The sequence below is a fragment of the Apus apus genome, chromosome 7, assembly GCF_020740795.1.
Source record: "Apus apus isolate bApuApu2 chromosome 7, bApuApu2.pri.cur, whole genome shotgun sequence".
Lineage (NCBI taxonomy): Eukaryota > Metazoa > Chordata > Aves > Apodiformes > Apodidae > Apus > Apus apus.
In genome coordinates, this window is record NC_067288.1 from 1424478 (window position 1) to 1443043 (window position 18566).

Consider the following 18566-nt stretch of genomic DNA (forward strand, 5'->3'; position numbering starts at 1 on the left):
GGCATCTTTTTTAAAAATCCGCTGCTGTGCATCACTTGGTAGGACAGTTGTACCAGTCTTTGGAGACAGTCTTTCCTGTCAGAGCAGTGACAGGTCTTGCTATCCTTTTGCCCACATCCAGGCTGTAGTACCGGTCTGAAATGAAGACAGGGGAGAATTAAACTCCAGAAACTACTTTTAGTACATGGAGAGGATCTAGAAGTTAAAGCCTTCCTTTTCATTGCTTTCAGGCATGCACAACAGATTTTTCATTCCACATTGTAAATATATGTGGAGTCAAAAGGCTACAACAATTATTTCTGCTCCTCGACTTTTTTTTTTTTTTAACTTGTTCTTGTTTGTGTTTAGTTAAATTTTACAGAACTGCTATTAAATCTGTCCCAAGAACAAATAGGAAAGAACACTCTTATACTGCTAGGACACAGAAATGGTCTTAAGAAATTGGAAATTAAACAAAGCAGAAACAGAAAAATCCTGCATTGACTAGAAAAGCAGGAACTCTGTGGTCCCTGAGTGTGAACTGGCCTGTGCTAAGGTTAGGAGTTAGATCATGCTGGCAGAGACTTACTGTAGGATATTTTATTGGGATACAGCTAGTTCTTAGAGCTTTCTGGGTTTTTTTTCCTGAATAATCCAGAAAATTGTAAGGAATGCTTTGACACCATCCTAGCGAGAGGGGAAGGATCTACCTAATCTGGAATCATAAACCATTTTTTCCTGTGAAGCAAAATGGTTGGTGTGCCTCTTTTTTGTTTGGTCAGAAACATAGTTCCATGGAAGCCAGTGAAGAACCTGTCAATGTGTAGTGGGTCCAAGGATTTAAATCTACCTTTATTATAATACTGCATTGAAGTGTCAGGGGGTTTGTTGCTGTGTAAGCCTGAACTCTTCTGGCAATGCATTCTGCACCTGGCTAGTCTGAGTGGTACCTCATTGCTGCTAGTTGTCCTGTAACTATGGATTTTATTTTGTTTTCAATGGAAACATCTCTCTATGACAGGCAACATTTTAATTCTCAGGATTTTTTAGTAGTGCTTAAAATTAGTCTTGCAGAACCACAGGCTGTAGCCTCAGGCTTTGGAAAGCTGAGAGATACACTAGCTGCTTTCTTCCCCATCCCCTGCTCTTCTGAGAAAGGCAGTAACTTGCATCAGCTGGAACTTACTGTAAGAGAAGGCATAATAGTCGTAGCCATCTGGTTTGTTGTGGTTGGGTAGAGAGATGGTTGAGTGGATGACTTTGGGGAGCCCTCTCCAGTAGGTGGCTGTTTTGACTTCCTTGCGCAGAACTCCTGCAAGCAAAAGCCGGCTGAGGTTAGGAGGTGTCCTGTGCTTCTGTCCCCTCCAGCACGCCAGATCTACTGGTTACAACACTTCACAAGTACTAGACTTAATTTAAAGAACTGGAACAGAATGTTGTGCTTCAGAAAGGGTTGCAGAGATGAAAGCCACTGTATGAAAGAAAATGAATAAAGGAAAGTTACCAGATGGGTGCGGGTTGATTCTGACGCTCTGAATGACGGTTGGTGTTCTCAGCGCGCGCTGGAAGCGTCTCCTTATCACGAGCCTTGGGACATAAGCTGGGTATCTTATGGTAACCTGGGTCCTCCTTCTCTGACACTTCTTGGCTGGTTCTTGTCTGTACACATACTGTTGCATGTTGCCATCTAAAACAGATGTTTGTATCAGTCGGTTAAAAAGAAACCAAACAACAAAATAAACACCCCAGCAAATCCCAGACATGCAAATGTCACTGATGTCTGTATTACTCACAGGAAATCAAGAGCATCCCTTTAATGCTTCTGCAGCTCTGGCAGCATTCAGCTTTTTATACCCTTCCCTACATTTTGTAATTAAAAAAGCCTTGCTCCCTAAGTCCAACATGTCCTTATAGCTGCAGGCTCAGGGCAGTTATTGTAGTCAGTGCAATTCCAGGGGAACTGCTTTTGCTGCCATCGCTGCTCTTTACCAAGAAGAGGGTAAGACCAGCATTTTAGCCTGCGTGACAGGGGAGGCTGCAGTCCAGAAAAATGGAGCCACATTTCATTAACCTCTGCTTTTTAACTTCAGATAACAATTCTACATTGGCAGTACATCACCCATACCAGGTAAGGAAATCACATTAATTTAAAATACAAAGTAGGGAGATTTCCAGTTATGAACTAGTAAGATTAAAGCCTTCCCCTCTCTAACCTGAGACAAAATAGTTTTAACCACCAGATAAAAAAATGTTTCTGCTACAATGCTGGATTCTGCCCCTTGAAGTCCTGTCTATTTTTAAATATACTTAAAGATCTGGAAGTGCTAGTACAAATTTTTAAAGCTTCAGGATACTTTTTTACTACCTAGTGCACACTGCCATCACTTCTGTTTTTGAAAGAAATACCTCTTTCAGTCAAGATAAATGGTGTGTTATTCCTAAGGCAATTCAAGCACCTTTTGATCATCTGTGAACTTCTGATACAGAAGACTTACCTTTTTTGAGGAAGTAAACAGATTCTGGTCTGCTGTTGTATCTTGCCACAGGGAGGGTTGCCACTATTTTCCCACTTAGCCCTGCAAATCCATTGGCAAGGGGTTTGGGATAGCCTTTATCCATAACACCGTTGGTGAAACGCCAGTATAGGGGACCCTAAGGATTTAAGGAAGAGATGAGTTTTAGAGGAAATTCATTCTTGATAACCTGAGCTTCAGCACAGACCTGAAAAACAGTAAGAGTATCGTTTTCATAACTATCTGGTAAAACTGACTGGAAGTAGTCCTACTGCCATTAAAACCAGGAAAAAAGCCTACTACAAGTTCATAAAATACTATCTGCAGTCTTTTAACACCACCTTGTAACACAGCGGGTGTCCTGGAAATAAAATGAGAGTGGTTACTGAACAGAGCAGTTTGCTTCCTACACCTTAAATGTTTTCCCAGATAGAAAAAGCTGCTGGAATTCCAGGACTGAATGACTAAAGGGGGAATAACTGGATAGTATCTTTCAGGAGGTGTTTTCACTTCGCTATCGTTTTCTTTCAGGAAGGGAAATGTACTAGCAACAAATCTAGGCCGTGTTTGGGCAAGAGGAAGACATGAAAAAATACAGGTATTTTAAAGAGGGGAAGAGCTCCAGCTGAGCTCCATCCAAGAGTTAGATTTTTGAAGAGTTCAAACCATTCTGTGATGATTTTTTCTTTTTAAAGTGCAGCTCATGTCTAGTTCTCACTCAGCGCTTGGTTATTCTGTCAATGCTTTTTTCTCCCAACCAAGTAGAAGGGGAAAAAGCCCTGAAGGGCGGTTTTTCCTAAGAAGCACCATCTGGGTGTGTGTGGGGGGAGACACTCTGCTTCACCCACCGAGTTTCCAACCCCCCCCCGCCCCGCCCCGGGCTGTTCGCAAACGCCGTTTGTTCTACAAAACGAGCTCCACAGCCCCGGGGCCACCCCAGAACCTCGGGCGGGGCTGCAGCCCCCGCCCCGCAGCCCACCTTGATGAAGAAGGTCTTGCCGTCGCAGTTGCAGCGGGAGAAGACGGCGTCGATGGGGGAGGGGAGGCCCCAGCCGTCGCTGATGCGGCGGGGCTCGGGGCTCGGGGGGCTCCTGCCGTTCAGCAGCCAGTAGTAGTGACCTGCGGGGCAGGGGGAGCGAGGCTGGGCCCGGGCCGAGGCGCCCGCCGGCCCGGCCCGACTTGCCGGCTCCCACCGCCCCGGCCCGGGACGCGGCCAAGGCGGGTCCTGCCCCCGGGGCGAGGCCGCGGGGCTGGGGGGGCCCGCAGCGCTGGGGCGGCCGGGACCGAGCGGGTGGGGGGGAGGGGGAGGAGGAGGAGGAGGAAGCCGGGCTCGGCCTGCTTACCTCGGAAGACAGCCAGGGTGCCGTTCGGCAGGGCCACCATGCCATCGGCCGGCTTCCCGCTGCACAGGTCCTTCTCGTCCTGCAGCGCTGCAAGACGCCGGGTTTGGAGGTGGGTGACACGGGACAGAAAGCGCGATCCCTGCCCTGCCCTGCCTGCCCTGCCTGCCCTGCCTGCCCTGCCTGCCCTGCCCTGCCTTGCCCTGCCCTGCCTGCCCTGCCTGCCCTGCCCTGCCTGCCCTGCCCTGCCCTGCCCTGCCCTGCCTGCCCTGCCCTGCCCATCCCTGCCTGCCCTGCCTGCCCTGCCTTGCCCTGCCCTGCCTGCCCTGCCCTGCCCTGCCCTGCCTGCCCTGCCTGCCCTGCCTGCCCAGCCCTGCCCTGCCCTGCCTGCCCAGCCCTGCCCTGCCCTTCCCATCCCTGCCCTGCCTGCCCTGCCCTGCCTGCCCTGCCCTGCCCTGCCCTGCCTGCCCTGCCCTTCCCATCCCTGCCCTGCCCTGCCCTGCCTGCCCTGCCCTGCCCTGCCCTGCCCTGCCTGCCCTGCCTGCCCTGCCCTGCCTGCCCATCCCTGCCTGCCCTGCCTGCCCTGCCTGCCCTGCCCGCCCTGCCCGCAGCTCCCCGGCCCGCGGCCTGAGCTGGGCCTGGGCCTGCGGGGCCTGCCCGGACATCGGGTCTCGTTATTCATTTGAGGGAGATCCTTGGAAAGTTTCATCCTGCCTGGCTGTGGATGCTGGCACCCAGGTAAGCAGTTCAGAAACAGACCTGTCCGTGCTTCGAATGCTGCGCTCCTCCAGTGACTGCTTCATGCTCTGGGATGTTTCCTTGGCGTTTCTCTAGGTTCCCTACCTCCCCTTTATTTCTTAAAAAAGTTTTTACATTTACTTTCAGTTAAATATAAAGGAAGGATTAATCTGTTTGGGGCAAAAATACAAGTATTTTTCATCTATTTTTTTCTTCCAAAATATCTGTCAATATATGATTGAAACAAAATGCCCAAGAGCCTGAAGGCTGTAGCTGATTGAAGTAAATAACGTGGACATGAAAAATGTTATGGTGAAAAACACAAAGAGAATACAAGGAAAACTGTTCTTGTATGTCTTATGTGAAGGCTTTTTGTATGTGACTACAGAATGCCAGGTTAGGTACCTGGTGGATATTCAGTCTGACTCCCTGTCAGTGTTTTCGTGGGACTTAGACATTTGTTTTCTTTTTCCTTGACTTTTTTCTGCTTGCATCTTCTACAGTACTTAGAGCAAAGGGCAGGACCAGTTACTGAAACCCGTTACTGAAACAAGATCATGCTCTAAACTAGATGGGGAATCTCCATGACAACACAATTGAGAACTGAGGTGCCAGTGTTCAAGGATGCTGGCAACTGCAGAACTGTGGTCATGGGCAACCACCAGGGCAGGAGGGCCACGTTCTTCTGGCACCAGAGAGAAAGGTCCTGCACCTCCTTTACTCACGTGTTTTGTGCTCTCTGGTGGAGTTATCAGTGCTTTTGACCTGCTGAAATGCAATTACCTTGTGTTTCTCCAGTTAACGCTGGTAAGTCTGCAGTCTCCACTAAAGGCTTGTCGTTTGTCTCAGGCTCTTCTTTTCCTGGCAGAGTTTCAGAGTTGGTCTCCTCTCTCATGTCGGGCACCTCCTGGAAATGTATAGTTGGCTTAGATGTCCCATTAGAAATTATAAACATTTCTTCTATTGTGTCTTTTTTCTCTCTTGTAGTGGTCTCTTGGGTAACTGTAGTTTCCTCTCCCTTTTCAATAGTAGGGGCTTTTTCAGTGCCATCATCCATTTCTTTTTCAGGTGTGATGCTCGTTTCTTTGATGGTTGTTACCTCTTTTTTACTAGCTGTTGTGCTCACTACAACAACACAGGTAGCACCTGTGCTCTCTTTGGCTGCTGCTGATAAAGTCGGCTTAGTTGTTGTTGTCATTTTGCCTGCAGGAGTTGCTTCTGATTCAGCTGCTGTGGTTACAGCTTTAGGAGAATCATCTGGTTTAGCTGTTGTCACCGTCCTTACGGTACTTGTGTCTTTCCTACTGGCTGCTGTAAAGGTGTCTTTAAGCACAGTAGTCTTGTCTTTCTTGGGTGTCGTTACCTCTTTGCTCACCGTAGTTGTCTCTACAGTTGTTGGCTCTTTGGTTATAGGAGTAACAACAGTTTTAGGTGTGGTTTTGTCTTTTTTGTCAATTATTGTAACAATCTCAGTAGCCCTAGCTGCCGTTGCCAACACCAATTTAGGGGTGATGAGAAACTCTGCCTTGGTCGTTGGTGCCTCTGGGGTGGTCTCTTCAGGTTTGGGGGTGGTGGGAAAGTCTGGCTTGGTCGTTGGTGCTTCTGGGGTGGTCTCTTCAGGTTTGGGGGTGGTGGGAGAGTCTGGCTTGGTCGTAGGTGCCTCTGGGGTGGTCTCTTCAGGTTTGGGGGTGGTGGGAGAGTCTGGCTTGGTCGTTGGTGCCTCTGGGGTGGTCTCTTCAGGTTTGGGGGTGGTGGGAGAGTCTGGCTTGGTCGTTGGGGCTTCTGGGGTGGTCTCTTCAGGTTTGGGGGTGGTGGGAGAGTCTGGCTTGGTCGTTGGTGCCTCTGGGGTGGTCTCTTCAGGTTTAGGGGTAGTGGGAGAGTCTGGCTTGGTCGTTGGGGCTTCTGGGGTGGTCTCTTCAGGTTTGGGGGTGGTGGGAGAGTCTGGCTTGGTTGTTGGGGCTTCTGGGGTGGTCTCTTCAGGTTTGGGGGTGGTGGGAGAGTCTGGCTTGGTTGTTGGTGCTTCTGGGGTGGTCTCTTCAGGTTTGGGGGTGGTGAGAGAGTCAGCCTCAGTTGTTGGTGCTTCTGGGGTGGTCTCTTCAGGTTTGGGGGTGGTGGGGAAGTCTGGCTTGGTCGTTGGTGCCTCTGGGGTGGTCTCTTCAGGTTTGGGGGTGGTGGGAGAGTCAGCCTCAGTTGTTGGTGCTTCTGGGGTGGTCTCTTCAGGTTTGGGGGTGGTGGGAGAGTCAGCCTCAGTTGTTGGTGCCTCTGGGGTGGTCTCTTCAGGTTTAGGGGTAGTGGGAGAGTCTGGCTTGGTCGTTGGTGCTTCTGGGGTGGTCTCTTCAGGTTTGGGGGTGGTGGGAGAGTCTGGCTTGGTCATTGGTGCCTCTGGGGTGGTCTCTTCAGGTTTAGGGGTGGTGGGAGAGTCTGGCTTGGTCGTTGGGGCTTCTGGGGTGGTCTCTTCAGGTTTGGGGGTGGTGGGAGAGTCTGGCTTGGTCATTGGGGCTTCTGGGGTGGTCTCTTCAGGTTTGGGGGTGGTGGGAGAGTCTGGCTTGGTCGTTGGTGCCTCTGGGGTGGTCTCTTCAGGTTTGGGGGTGGTGGGAGATTCTGGCTTGGTTGTTGGTGCCTCTGGGGTGGTCTCTTCAGGTTTGGGGGTGGTGGGAGAGTCTGGCTTGGTCGTTGGTGCTTCTGGGGTGGTCTCTTCAGGTTTGGGGGTGGTGGGAGAGTCTGGCTTGGTCGTTGGGGCTTCTGGGGTGGTCTCTTCAGGTTTGGGGGTGGTGGGAGATTCTGGCTTGGTCGTTGGTGCCTCTGGGGTGGTCTCTTCAGGTTTGGGGGTGGTGGGAGAGTCAGCCTCAGTTGTTGGTGCCTCTGGGGTGGTCTCTTCAGGTTTGAGGGTGGTGGGAGAGTCTGGCTTGGTCGTTGGTGCCTCTGGGGTGGTCTCTTCAGGTTTGGGGGTGGTGGGAGAGTCTGGCTTGGTCGTTGGTGCTTCTGGGGTGGTCTCTTCAGGTTTGGGGGTGGTGGGAGAGTCAGCCTCAGTTGTTGGTGCCTCTGGGGTGGTCTCTTCAGGTTTGGGGGTGGTGGGAGATTCTGGCTTGGTTGTTGGTGCCTCTGGGGTGGTCTCTTCAGGTTTGGGGGTGGTGGGAGAGTCTGGCTTGGTCGTTGGGGCTTCTGGGGTGGTCTCTTCAGGTTTGGGGGTGGTGGGAGAGTCTGGCTTGGTTGTTGGGGCTTCTGGGGTGGTCTCTTCAGGTTTGGGGGTGGTGGGAGAGTCTGCCTCAGTTGTTGGTGCCTCTGGGGTGGTCTCTTCAGGTTTGGGGGTGGTGGGAGATTCAGCCTCAGTTGTTGGTGCTTCTGGGGTGGTCTCTTCAGGTTTGGTGGTGGTGGGAGAGTCTGCCTCAGTTGTTGGTGCCTCTGGGGTGGTCTCTTCAGGTTTGGGGGTGGTGGGAGATTCAGCCTCAGTTGTTGGTGCTTCTGGGGTGGTCTCTTCAGGTTTGGGGGTGGTGGAAGAGTCTGGCTTGGTCGTTGGTGCCTCTGAGGTGGTCTCTTCAGGTTTGGTGGTGGTGGGAGAGTCTGCCTCAGTTGTTGGTGCCTCTGGGGTGGTCTCTTCAGGTTTGGTGGTGGTGGGAGAGTCTGCCTCAGTTGTTGGTGCCTCTGTAGCCTCAGGGGTCGTATCTTCAAACTTGGGAGTTGTGGGAGAGTCTGCCTCGGTTATTATTGCCTCTGTGGCCTCTAAGGTTGTGTCTTCAGCTTTTGGGGTAGTAGGAGAGTCATCCTCTGTTGTTGGTTCCTCTGTTGCTGCAGGGCTTGTGTCTTCAGGTATGGGGGGTGTGGGAGAGTCTGCCTCAGTGATTGGTTCCTCTGTGGCATCAGGGGTTGTATCTTCTACTTCAGGGGTGGTGGGAGGGTCCACCTTGGTTGTTGGTGCCTCTGTGGCCTCTGGGGTTGTGTCTTCAGGTTTGGGGGTGGTGGGCGGGTCTGCCTTGGTTGTTGGTGCTGCTGTTGTTGCAGGGGCATCTGTCTGAACCGTAGTGGCCTCTAGAGGAGTTGTTGCTGCTGTCGTAGCACTTGTAGTAGGTGGTAAAGTGGGTTTTGGAGTCGGTGTAGTTGCTTCAGGTGTGGTTGTATCAGCGGGGGTTGTAGTTGGAGCAGGACTGGTCACTTTGGCTTCTGGTCCACTATCTATGACAATCAACAGGTATTGTTAAGACACTGAATCTGCAGCACGTGCATCGATTACATGGGTATTATACCAATTAGGAACAGCTACTCATCTTTGGAATAGCAATAGCTGTCAGTATGGTCTCTGCTCTACAATCATCCTGTGAGAAATTGCACTTAATTAGCTTTAAAGTGGTTGAAACATTATTTAAATTGGAAGAAAAAAGATCTATGGAAACCTAGGTTAAATGGATAAATGCCAGTTCTTGGACTTAGGTACCTATGGAAAGATGAATAATTTTGAAGAGCCAGGCTAACCTGGACTGAGCGAAACGTGAGCTCCTGTTGTCTGCACAGACTTTACAGCAGCTTGGCTGAGTCCTAAGCATTCCTGTTGGCCAACCTGTCACCTGCTCTGGGGGGGTGAGGCCACCTGGTGTTCCCATCCTTTTTCATGGAAGGGGAACCATGTCATGAAGTCCAGCCCTTTTACCAAGGCAGTTCCCTTCTCTGTCCTTTTAGTTGTTCTTCTGGCCTTGATTATCACATGGCCTGCACCCATCACCAGGCTTGGAGGAAGGAGGTAGGGAAAAGGGTGGGAAACAGACTTCTGGAGTCCAGACACCTGACTGCATCTCCTGCTACATCTTTATATCTTGGGTGTTGTTCCTCTTTGTGGTTTAGAGCTAAGACTTGTTCCACTGACCTCAGTGCAGTTGTTAGTTGAGCAGTATTCAGCAAAAACTGACGGTGAATGTTGCTGCGTTTCAATCTCGCTCTGAGTGCTACTCTGGGATGTTTTGCCATTTAGCTCTGTTTTCACTTAAGGTTTTTATCTGTGGCTCCTGCTTGTTGCTGTCCACCGTTACAACTGAATTGGGTTGTTGTTTTTTTTCTCGAAAACCTGAAAACACCACGTGCAGCCCTGATGGGGTTTGGGGCCGTGTCGTTCAGCTGCTGAACGCCTCTACAGACATTGAAGCTGTTGCTGGTGGTCATGGCCTGATGGCTGTTAGCACCTCTGGTGCAGGGTCTGTCCCAGCAGGCTGACAGAACTTACAGTACTGCTTGTGAGAAACAAACCCTGTGCAAAAGCGCTGTAGAGACAGTGTGGTGTGAGCAGAGCCTTGCAGGACAGGCTTTCCTCCCACCCCAGGTGTCTGAAATACCCTCAGCCAAGGGGAATCTCATTCATGGTTATTTGAATGTCCATAATTTTGTTTCCTTTCACCCAGTGTATTGATTTTTGCAATAGGAAACTGCCACAGCAGAAAGGCAAGTATTTGAGATTTACAACAAAAATTTAAAAATGTAAGGATTAAAATATTGACCAAAATTGACTTCTAGACTCATTTCGTACTTGTTACTTCAGGTTGCAAGGTCAGACTGATCTCCCAATTTATCCCTTAAAATGCTGGAACAAAATATCAAAGAACACAGAAAAACAACATGTTTTCCAATTAGAAAAAGATAATTATATGTGTTTTCTAAAGCTGTGTGAGGTCTGGCTTGATTGAAGCTAGAGAAACCTGCTAGAAGACTTTCCAGCCCCCATCCTGCCAGTTCATCACTGTCCCAAAATACAACACCCTTCCTGTTCCAGCTGTGGACTTGGTCCAAAACTGACAATATTTTGTCATCGTGGCATGTTTTTGGAAGATGTGTGTGAAAATCCAATAGAGACACAGGAGACATCACCACAGTCCAACATCTGTGCTGGGTGAACTCTCCAAAGCCGGTATCCTGAGGTGTAGTGAGGTCATTAGTTTATAAACCCAGGGATTCCAAGCTTGGGAACTGTCTGGTCATGTCTCGCTTTTCCTTTCTATTTCCAGAGCAGGAAAATGGTCTCTCCTGTTCCTCCAGGTAACACCCATCCTGTTTCATTCATACGCTCTCCTACCTTCCATCACTTCATGGGGCTGTGTTACTTCCTCTGGCTTCTTTTCCTCATTTTTGGATGACCTTTTAGATGTTGATTTGGTTGGTGGAGGAGTATTAAGTTCTTTGTGTGCTGAAAGAAATAAAATCATCAGTTAATGGGAGCATTTTTCTTCATAAGTACTTGATGTCAAGTGTAGGAGAAAAAAGCAATTGCAACATTTCAGTGACCATCTTTTGTGTGATTCTAAGTTTCTTTCTATCTGTATAGGATTCTTTAAAGTATTATTTGGGGGTAAAGGAGGAAAAGTACCCTTTGGATCCCCTGGTGTTTTACCAGAGAAGGGAGAAACGTGTTTCCTGGAAGTCTGAGGTGAGGCATTCTTTGCTAATGTGGATTTTGAGGCAGGAAGAAAGATTGAGAGGAGCTCTTCATTCTGAAAACTTGTTGCTTTTTTTTTTTTTTTTTTGTCAGCTTATTTTTTGATTATAGATGTCAGGGGGCTGACTCACTGCAGTCTATCTCTGAGAGCTGCTGCATTAGCCAGGCATTTACTAGTCACAGTGTAGTTCTTCAGCCATGTGATAATTCTGCATGTAAGCAATCATTTCAGAGAGAGATTTTAAAAGCTGTTGTTTCCTTGAAAGACACAGAAGCTATGAAGTAGGAGCGGACCAAAGAAACGATGCAAGGTCTAAGTATTAAGTTAACTTATAGTAGGTTGAGTTTTAGGAGAAGCTGGAGGTTAGTAATGGTTAGTAATCAGATTTTCCAGCTCTGAAGATAGTATGGAATTTCACTTGCATCCAGTAAGAGCCAGAAAATATTTTTTAATTCATTCTCAGGTCAAATTGTACAATTGGGAGTGAGACCCTCTCTTCCCACTGATGTAGCGTTGTAGAAGGATATTGTTAGTTGTGCAAAAAGCATGATGGAGCTGCAGGATCTTTGTGATCCAAGCAGAGGAGCTGGTAGCTGCCACAGGTATGTGTAACCAGCTTTCTACAAAAGGAGCAGTACTTGTGTGTCAAAGTGATGGCCATGGTATCAAAGGATTTACTTTCATAGCAGGCGGGGTTGGGGGTTGGACTATATCCTGATGCTTTTATTGAGAAGGAGAGAAAAAATGAATCAAATCACTTTGGGAGCTGAATCAGCTTTCAGAGGAGTCAGTAGTGGGGAGGAGGGGAATGTTTGAGTCTTTAGCTGCACATGTATTCAGGGAATATGGGTCTTCTGGAGGGTAGGAAAGATGTACACTGGAAACTTGGCTCCACTGTACAGAGCAAAGTGTTCCCAAGATGCAGAAACAGCAGAATGAAAGTTCACTGCGTAGCCTGAAGTTAATGCATTATTCCAAAAGGTTTAACAGGTTTCTGATTTACTGACACGTAGCAAAATTACTCAAATACTGGGCACAGCTGGGGTTGGAGGATTTTTTTGTTGTTTATTTTTTGATATAAATGAATACCAAAGCTAAGAAATTAAATACTGGAAGAAACTCTTTAAGATTGTGAGCAGTTGGTTAACTTTTCATTATATTTGAACTGAAGAACAAGTGAACCAGCTGTTGTATGTTAGTGTCCATGCATGTCAAGCTCCAGCAGAAAAAGGGAGCTGCCTCAAATGCACCATATTTACCTCAAGATGCATCTAAGACATTTACCCTCTTCTAGATATCCAGTCAAAAATGCTGAATACAGACTATTTCAGTATAAATTGCTATGCAACAAGTAACAAAACCAAGCCACTCTACCAGCTCTTGGGACTGGGAGTGGTTGGTAAAGGGAATCAAATGATAATCCAAAAGTTCTGGTTTGTTAAACTGCAAGCTTTGGAAATTGGCTGCCTTGGAGGTTGTCTGCTCTGTGAATGCAGCAGCCTGGTGCCAAGCCATGTTTGCCAAGTGTGTTCACAGAAATAAATTTAGAACCATAAGCAGCAGAAACTTGAAGGACATGACAAAACTAAACATATTCTGTTGGTGCCTTCTTGACTAGAACTCAATTGCTGGTGCCACTAAAGCTCCATGAAGTGAAACTGCTCCTCCAAGTCTGTGCCTTAGTAGTCAACTAGCAAAACCCCATCAGGTTCTGCAGGGAAAAAACAAAAGTGACTGTGGGGCAGAGTAATCCTTCCCTGAGCTGAATTTGCAGCCTCAAGGTTTACTTTGCATTAAAATTCCTCTTGCTGGATGCAGCTTGAACATGTAAAGGCTTCTACCCAGGCAGATCCTCCAGTTCCTCCCTCCTGCCTAGAGGACAGGTTTCTGTGCTGGGCTGCTCCTCTGGTTTGGATTCAGGGTGTGGGGAGCTAGGATATCTCTCTGTGTGCTGCCAGTGATTGCAGTAACCCAGAGCAGGTGGTCTGGAGGCACAAGTAGTGCTGTCCCAATGCACAGAGTAGGTATTCTCCACTTCTGGCTGGGTGGGCAATGTAAAGGAATTGGACCTTCTTTCATACTACTTCTTTTGTAAGATGTACTGGACCTCTCTCTGCTGTGTCATCCATCCCCCCAGCTTCTCTGCTTGGATTCCCTTACTGATGTAACTGAAGCAGGTGAGAGGCAGCGCACGTGCAAAGCTTGGCCTTACACATGTGATTATGGGGGATGGTTCTGTCATTGCATGGGAGCAGGGCTAGTGCCAGGAGAGGCTAAGGCAAAGTAAAACTGCACCCTCAGAATCTGTATCTTGGCGATGGTTTCTGGAATGTCTACCTCTCTGTGTCCGTAAAGTGTTGGTGCTTGAGAAAACAGCCAGTTTAGTTTTTAAATTAATCTTAGTATTTTTGAGGGGTTTTTTGTTGAGTAGCTGGGTTCTGGTGTCCTACAAAGCCTGCAGAGTTAATATTTGATGAAAAGGCAAAGCTTCTTTGTTTAAATATATCTAGGAAAAGTGCAGTGATAAAGAAATGTCTTACCCTCTTTGCAGTGTGCGGCGTAGTCCGGGCAGCATTTGCCGTATCTTTCACAGTCTGCATCACAGTCACACTCTCGTCCTCTTTCAAAGACTTCAAAGCAGCGTCCTTTGCAGGAGACTGCTGTGAAAGGCAGGACACCAGAGTCAGTATTTCTGGCTAGCTCCCATTTCATGCTGGGACCTTTCTACAGTGAAGTCATTTCACTAGGCTGATATAAAGAGCAACTTCATCAAATCAGGTGGTTCTTCTGGTCTGATCCAGAACTTGTTTGTGTAATGGTGGGACTTGGATCAGGCTGTAGAACCAGAACTGCACTTTGCTGTTGCATTATATCGAGACAGTTTAGAATTTCTAGTGGAATAAAATGTGACCTCAGAGTTCACTTTAGCTAGGTCCCATCATAGGCTTCCATTTCCCTGATCAAGTTGCAGTTGTCTCAAGAAAAGTATTTAAATTCTGGGTTGGGTTTTCAAAAGGGTGTTCATCAGGGTACAAATTTGCATCAAGTGTGATGTGTCTACCAGAGTATTGCTGAGAAGTAGTTTGCCTAAATAGGTCATGGCCAAGTGTATCTGGGCAAATACTGCAACTTAATTGTGTGAATGAGTTAATGAAGTTACACAAAATGACTGTTTTTGAAATGCAATCCCAGTCTAATTAATAAAGTTCTTAAATGGTTAGTGCTAAAGGAGCATCTATGATGTTTTGACATAATAATCACGTGCTTTTGAAAGTTCATTATTGGTTAACTTCTGATCACTTCAGTCACTATAGTACTCTGTTTCCTATTCAATAATGACCACATTGTTTTGGAAAGTGCACAGCAATTACAGATAAAACATGCTTGCTGTATTTTTCAAGGACATAATTTGACCCTAAATGTTTAAAGGACAATTTAATATTTATTATCCTTCAGCAGTACCTTTAATAGGTACTTAATGAACTGTTAAATTGAAGTGACTAGGTTAGACCTGAGGTGGGTATTTTTTGAGGATGCTCAGCATTGCATAGAATGGAGCCAACAATGAACTATCACTTGGTATTTCCAGAATTTACCATTAGATCTGCTCTTACTGTCCTGGGTCTCTTCTGTCCATAAGTCTCTACTAAAGTAATTGTCTTTGTGGCATGCAGAGCATAAAGCAATATTTTACAGTTCAATCACTATCCAACAAAATTAGGATTACTGCACAGGCAGGTTCTGAATGCCTTTTGGCCAGGGTAGTTGAGGAGCGAGTCTGTTGCACCAGTGAGAATTGTTTTTATTTTGGAATTAAGGCAATTTTTATTCATAAACAAAGTCTGACATTGCTCTGGTTTAGGCAGCATGGATCACACACTAACTGAGCATCAGTCCTTAGTCAGACTGTTTGTGTCCTTCAAGGAAGGCATCTGCTTCACTTGCCCGAATTCAGTGATTTAGAGTAGAGCCAGGAAGACTTCCTCTATCCTTGAACTTTTCCTTAAGATGTTGCATAGGTGCCAGAATAACTTCAGAATCTGGCCCACAATAAATAAATAGCCTACATAACTGAAATTACATACTGAAGCATTTTAATGATGAAAGATGCTGATGTTCCCCTCTCAAATCAAAATCAGGATAGGGAAGGCTGGTGAGCCTTGCTGGTGTGCACGTCGGAGTGGCTGAACGGGCATTTTGGGGAGTGCAGTGTTGGCCTGGATCTAAGAAGCCTTGTCATTCACCTGTAATCTTACCAGAACTACAGTGTAGTGTAACAAAATGCAGTTCTCTAAATCACTAATATTTTTACTTTGATGATTCATGAGAAAATATTTTTAAACTCTGAACAGAACAGTTTGAAATACCTGCATTTATTTTCAGTGTACAGTTTTGCATATAAGTAAAGCGTATAAAATAATACTCATCCAACTCTGGGTATAATTCTGATCCAGAGTGAATTTCTATCCATGGAAGGGGCACCCTCTGATTTTGGATTAGACCCTACAGCCTCCAGACTTCTGAAATTTGAGTTGGAGTGTTTCTTCCTGGAAAACCCTGAGCTTGCTTTTCACAGATCTTTTCTTTGTACAAGAGACAAACAGATACAGTACAAATGCACTCAGGAGAAGACAAGCAGCAGGTGAACTGCTTCTCCCCCTTGTTGCCTAGCTCTGCTCTTCAGAAAAGCAAAGCCCTTTTCTCAGTGGTAACATGTCGATACCCAGTTTTCTCTGAATGGATTGGAGAGGTTATCACTGAGTGTGTGAGGGGGAGAGCCATACATGGATGAGAGGAGAGCAAGGACGCAGCGACTCAAGAGACATTGACGTTCAGAGGAGAGACACTGGTGTGGTGGAGGGGAGGCCTTGCCCAGAGGAGCTGGCCGTGCATGGGAACTTACCCACTGTGCAGACTTTGTTGAAGTCAGGGCAGCACTCCATGTAGTGATGACAGTTAAAATCACAGTGGCAGTCATGCTCTCTAGAAAACCCTTCCCCACATCTCCCTGTACAGCTTGATACATCTAAAATCACACAACATGGGTGTAAACATTGCCAAACGGAAATGGTACGTAAGGAAATGCTGAAGGGCAAGGGAGTAAGGTTTCTCTTTTTCTGCAGAATGCCATTCCTTTGCCAGCTATTTGCAGAGCCTGGGGCAGCACCTCCTGCAGGCATGCGGGTCAGAGGGGTGCTCTGAGCCAGCCTGGGGACCAGCAGCAGGACCTCAGGTTACAGGCCAACTTCTGCTGTTTCTCCTAGCGAGTCCCTGCAGACTGGTTCAGTAATACAGCCACTCCAGTTCTGGCATCCCAGCTAGCCCATGCAGATGTATATCAAGCAGTGCATCAGCCAGGCACTCTGGTTTTGCATATTTATTCTCCATCTTAGTTCACCCTGTGTGTGGCTACAGATGTGCACCTGCACCACCGTACCCAGCAGACACAGCTTCCTTCTTGTAGTCTTCTATTTATAACAAAATAGAATCAGTTTTGCTTGCAAGCTCATGAGCGCTGCCATCATCAACACAGGTCCCTGGAGCATTTTTATTGGCAGGTTTCAAAGTCTGCCTGCCCTTGACATTATATTTTTCCTGATGCCAGATAGGAATTGAGTATCAGCTCTGAGGTTAGGAACAGTTGGGATCTAGTCCTGCAATCTTTTATAAAGTACTTTCTGTTTGTTAATTAGGAGATGACTTACGAGCAGAGTAACATAAAAGCTCATCCCACAAAGGCCTTTCTGCTGAGGTGCTCAGGGTTGGAAGATGCTAAGTAATAATAAATGGTGCAGGTTACAGGGGGTAAGCAAGGCTTTGGGAGCTCTGCTTCCAAACTGCTCCAGCTCGGCAGCTGTTGGTTACCTTCTGCTGCCAGAGCAGATATGCACCCTAGAACAGCTCCCTTCCTACTGAAATCTCTGCTAACATAACAATCTAACAGCTTCTTCTGGGAATGAAACGTGTGGGACTGCAAGGGAAGCGCCCCTAAATACAAACAAGCTGAACAACCAGCAAGCTGAAACAGAGTTAAGATAACCAGCTGAAACATTGAGGAACAATGAGAAAATAACAAGAAATAACACACAGCACAACACCAAAGACAATTCCTAACAGCACACACACCATGTGTGTATGTATGAAGGAAGACAAATACTTATTTTACATATATACACAAAACTAATAATTATTATATATTGTGATTTTTCAGCAGTTAGGTATAATGTGTGTTACCAATAATGAAGCAGGACAAGGTAATAAACAGCAAAGTTAATGAACTTAAGTTAATGGGCTTCTAATAAGGGAGTTGAACAGAGAAGCTAACCCTCTTCCTTTATGGAGATGTGTCCAGTATCTTGCACCCTTCTTCCCTTGGGGGAAGACAATATAAAGAAGTCCAAAAAAGTACTACCTTTTCATTCATTATTTGTTTTAAGGTTATGACTTGTAAGTGAGGAAGTTATTTCTAAGGAAATAGCCTAGATGGTTCTGGTTGCTGTTGGCAAGAGTGGTGATTTTTGCTGAAAATAGGAGGAAGGTTCCCATCAACTCCAGAGGGTGCAGTGTTGGAATGCTCTGCCCTGCAGGTCTTCTGTGCCCTGGTGAGCTGCTCACCTACACAAATCTTATGTCTTCTACTGTCACGTAGAATGAAGCTGTTTTCTGCCAGCAAGTAATACACAGTGTTATCCCTGAAACTACTGGGCAGTTACTTGAGAACTGTGACAGCACAGGACTTGCCAGGCTGCAGGTCCTTCTTTTTCTCCATACAGTGCTGCTCTAGTTAGAAATCAATTACAGACCTTTGGGAGTAATTAAAAATCTGTAGTAGGTAAGTGCCAAAATTGGCTTCAGAGGTGGTAATACCAGTGCATTTCATGGCAAAACACTTACACTGTGTGGACATTTCCTCAAGCTGTTGTATTTAAATATTTCTAATCATGTGGATATTGTCATTCTAGGTTCTTCCCTGAGTCATATTGCAAATTACTTGGGCTAAATATTTCAGTCTGAGGGCAGCAGGATCTGTAGAGCATGCCTACAGAAAAAGAAGTAGGTTCATACATATTTTGCATTATATTCATATTTAGGTAATTCCTCAAAAAAAGAGGACCATGACATACAAAAATATATTCATGAAAATATTTGGTGATGCTAAAACTGAATCATAGTGCCTGTTTGAGTAAATCTAAAATGCTAGAATTCCTCATGAAGATGCACCTGAAACATCTTTAGTATTTGTCATCTGTCCTAGACACCCTCCCTTCAGCTTTGTGTGTTACAGTACCTTGAGAAGACACTTCTTGAATCAGGGACAATGAAAGGATCACCAGGGATGCACAAAGTATGTTCCATATGATCATTACTTTCAGGTACGACATCATCCCTAGAAAGAAATCATCTCACATCACTACATGCAGGTCAGTTCATCAGTTTTGTTTGTTTGCTGCTTTTTTAATGGCAGTACATATCTGTATACATGATACTAGTATTAATCACAGCATAAAACTAATACCTAAATTATTCAAGGACAAATTGCTGATTGCTTGGTTTTTAGTAAATTAGCTGTTTAATGTTGTAGT

At 46.5% G+C, this 18566-nt stretch overlaps 1 protein-coding gene across 1 annotated transcript; it reads right to left on the bottom strand.

Annotated features, from left to right (window-relative positions):
* Window positions 1–31: 31 nt before the first annotated feature.
* Window positions 32–18351, bottom strand: PRG4 (proteoglycan 4). The gene is made up of 10 exons (XM_051625139.1): window positions 18272–18351; window positions 13524–13643; window positions 10623–10733; window positions 5354–8740; window positions 3836–3922; window positions 3472–3611; window positions 2475–2631; window positions 1484–1666; window positions 1166–1291; window positions 32–135 (listed from the first exon to the last, which is right to left on the bottom strand). The coding sequence occupies exons 1-10, from the start codon at window positions 18345–18347 to the stop codon at window positions 32–34; spliced, it is 4491 nt and encodes a 1496-aa protein (XP_051481099.1). The 5' UTR covers window positions 18348–18351.
* Window positions 18352–18566: the final 215 nt, after the last annotated feature.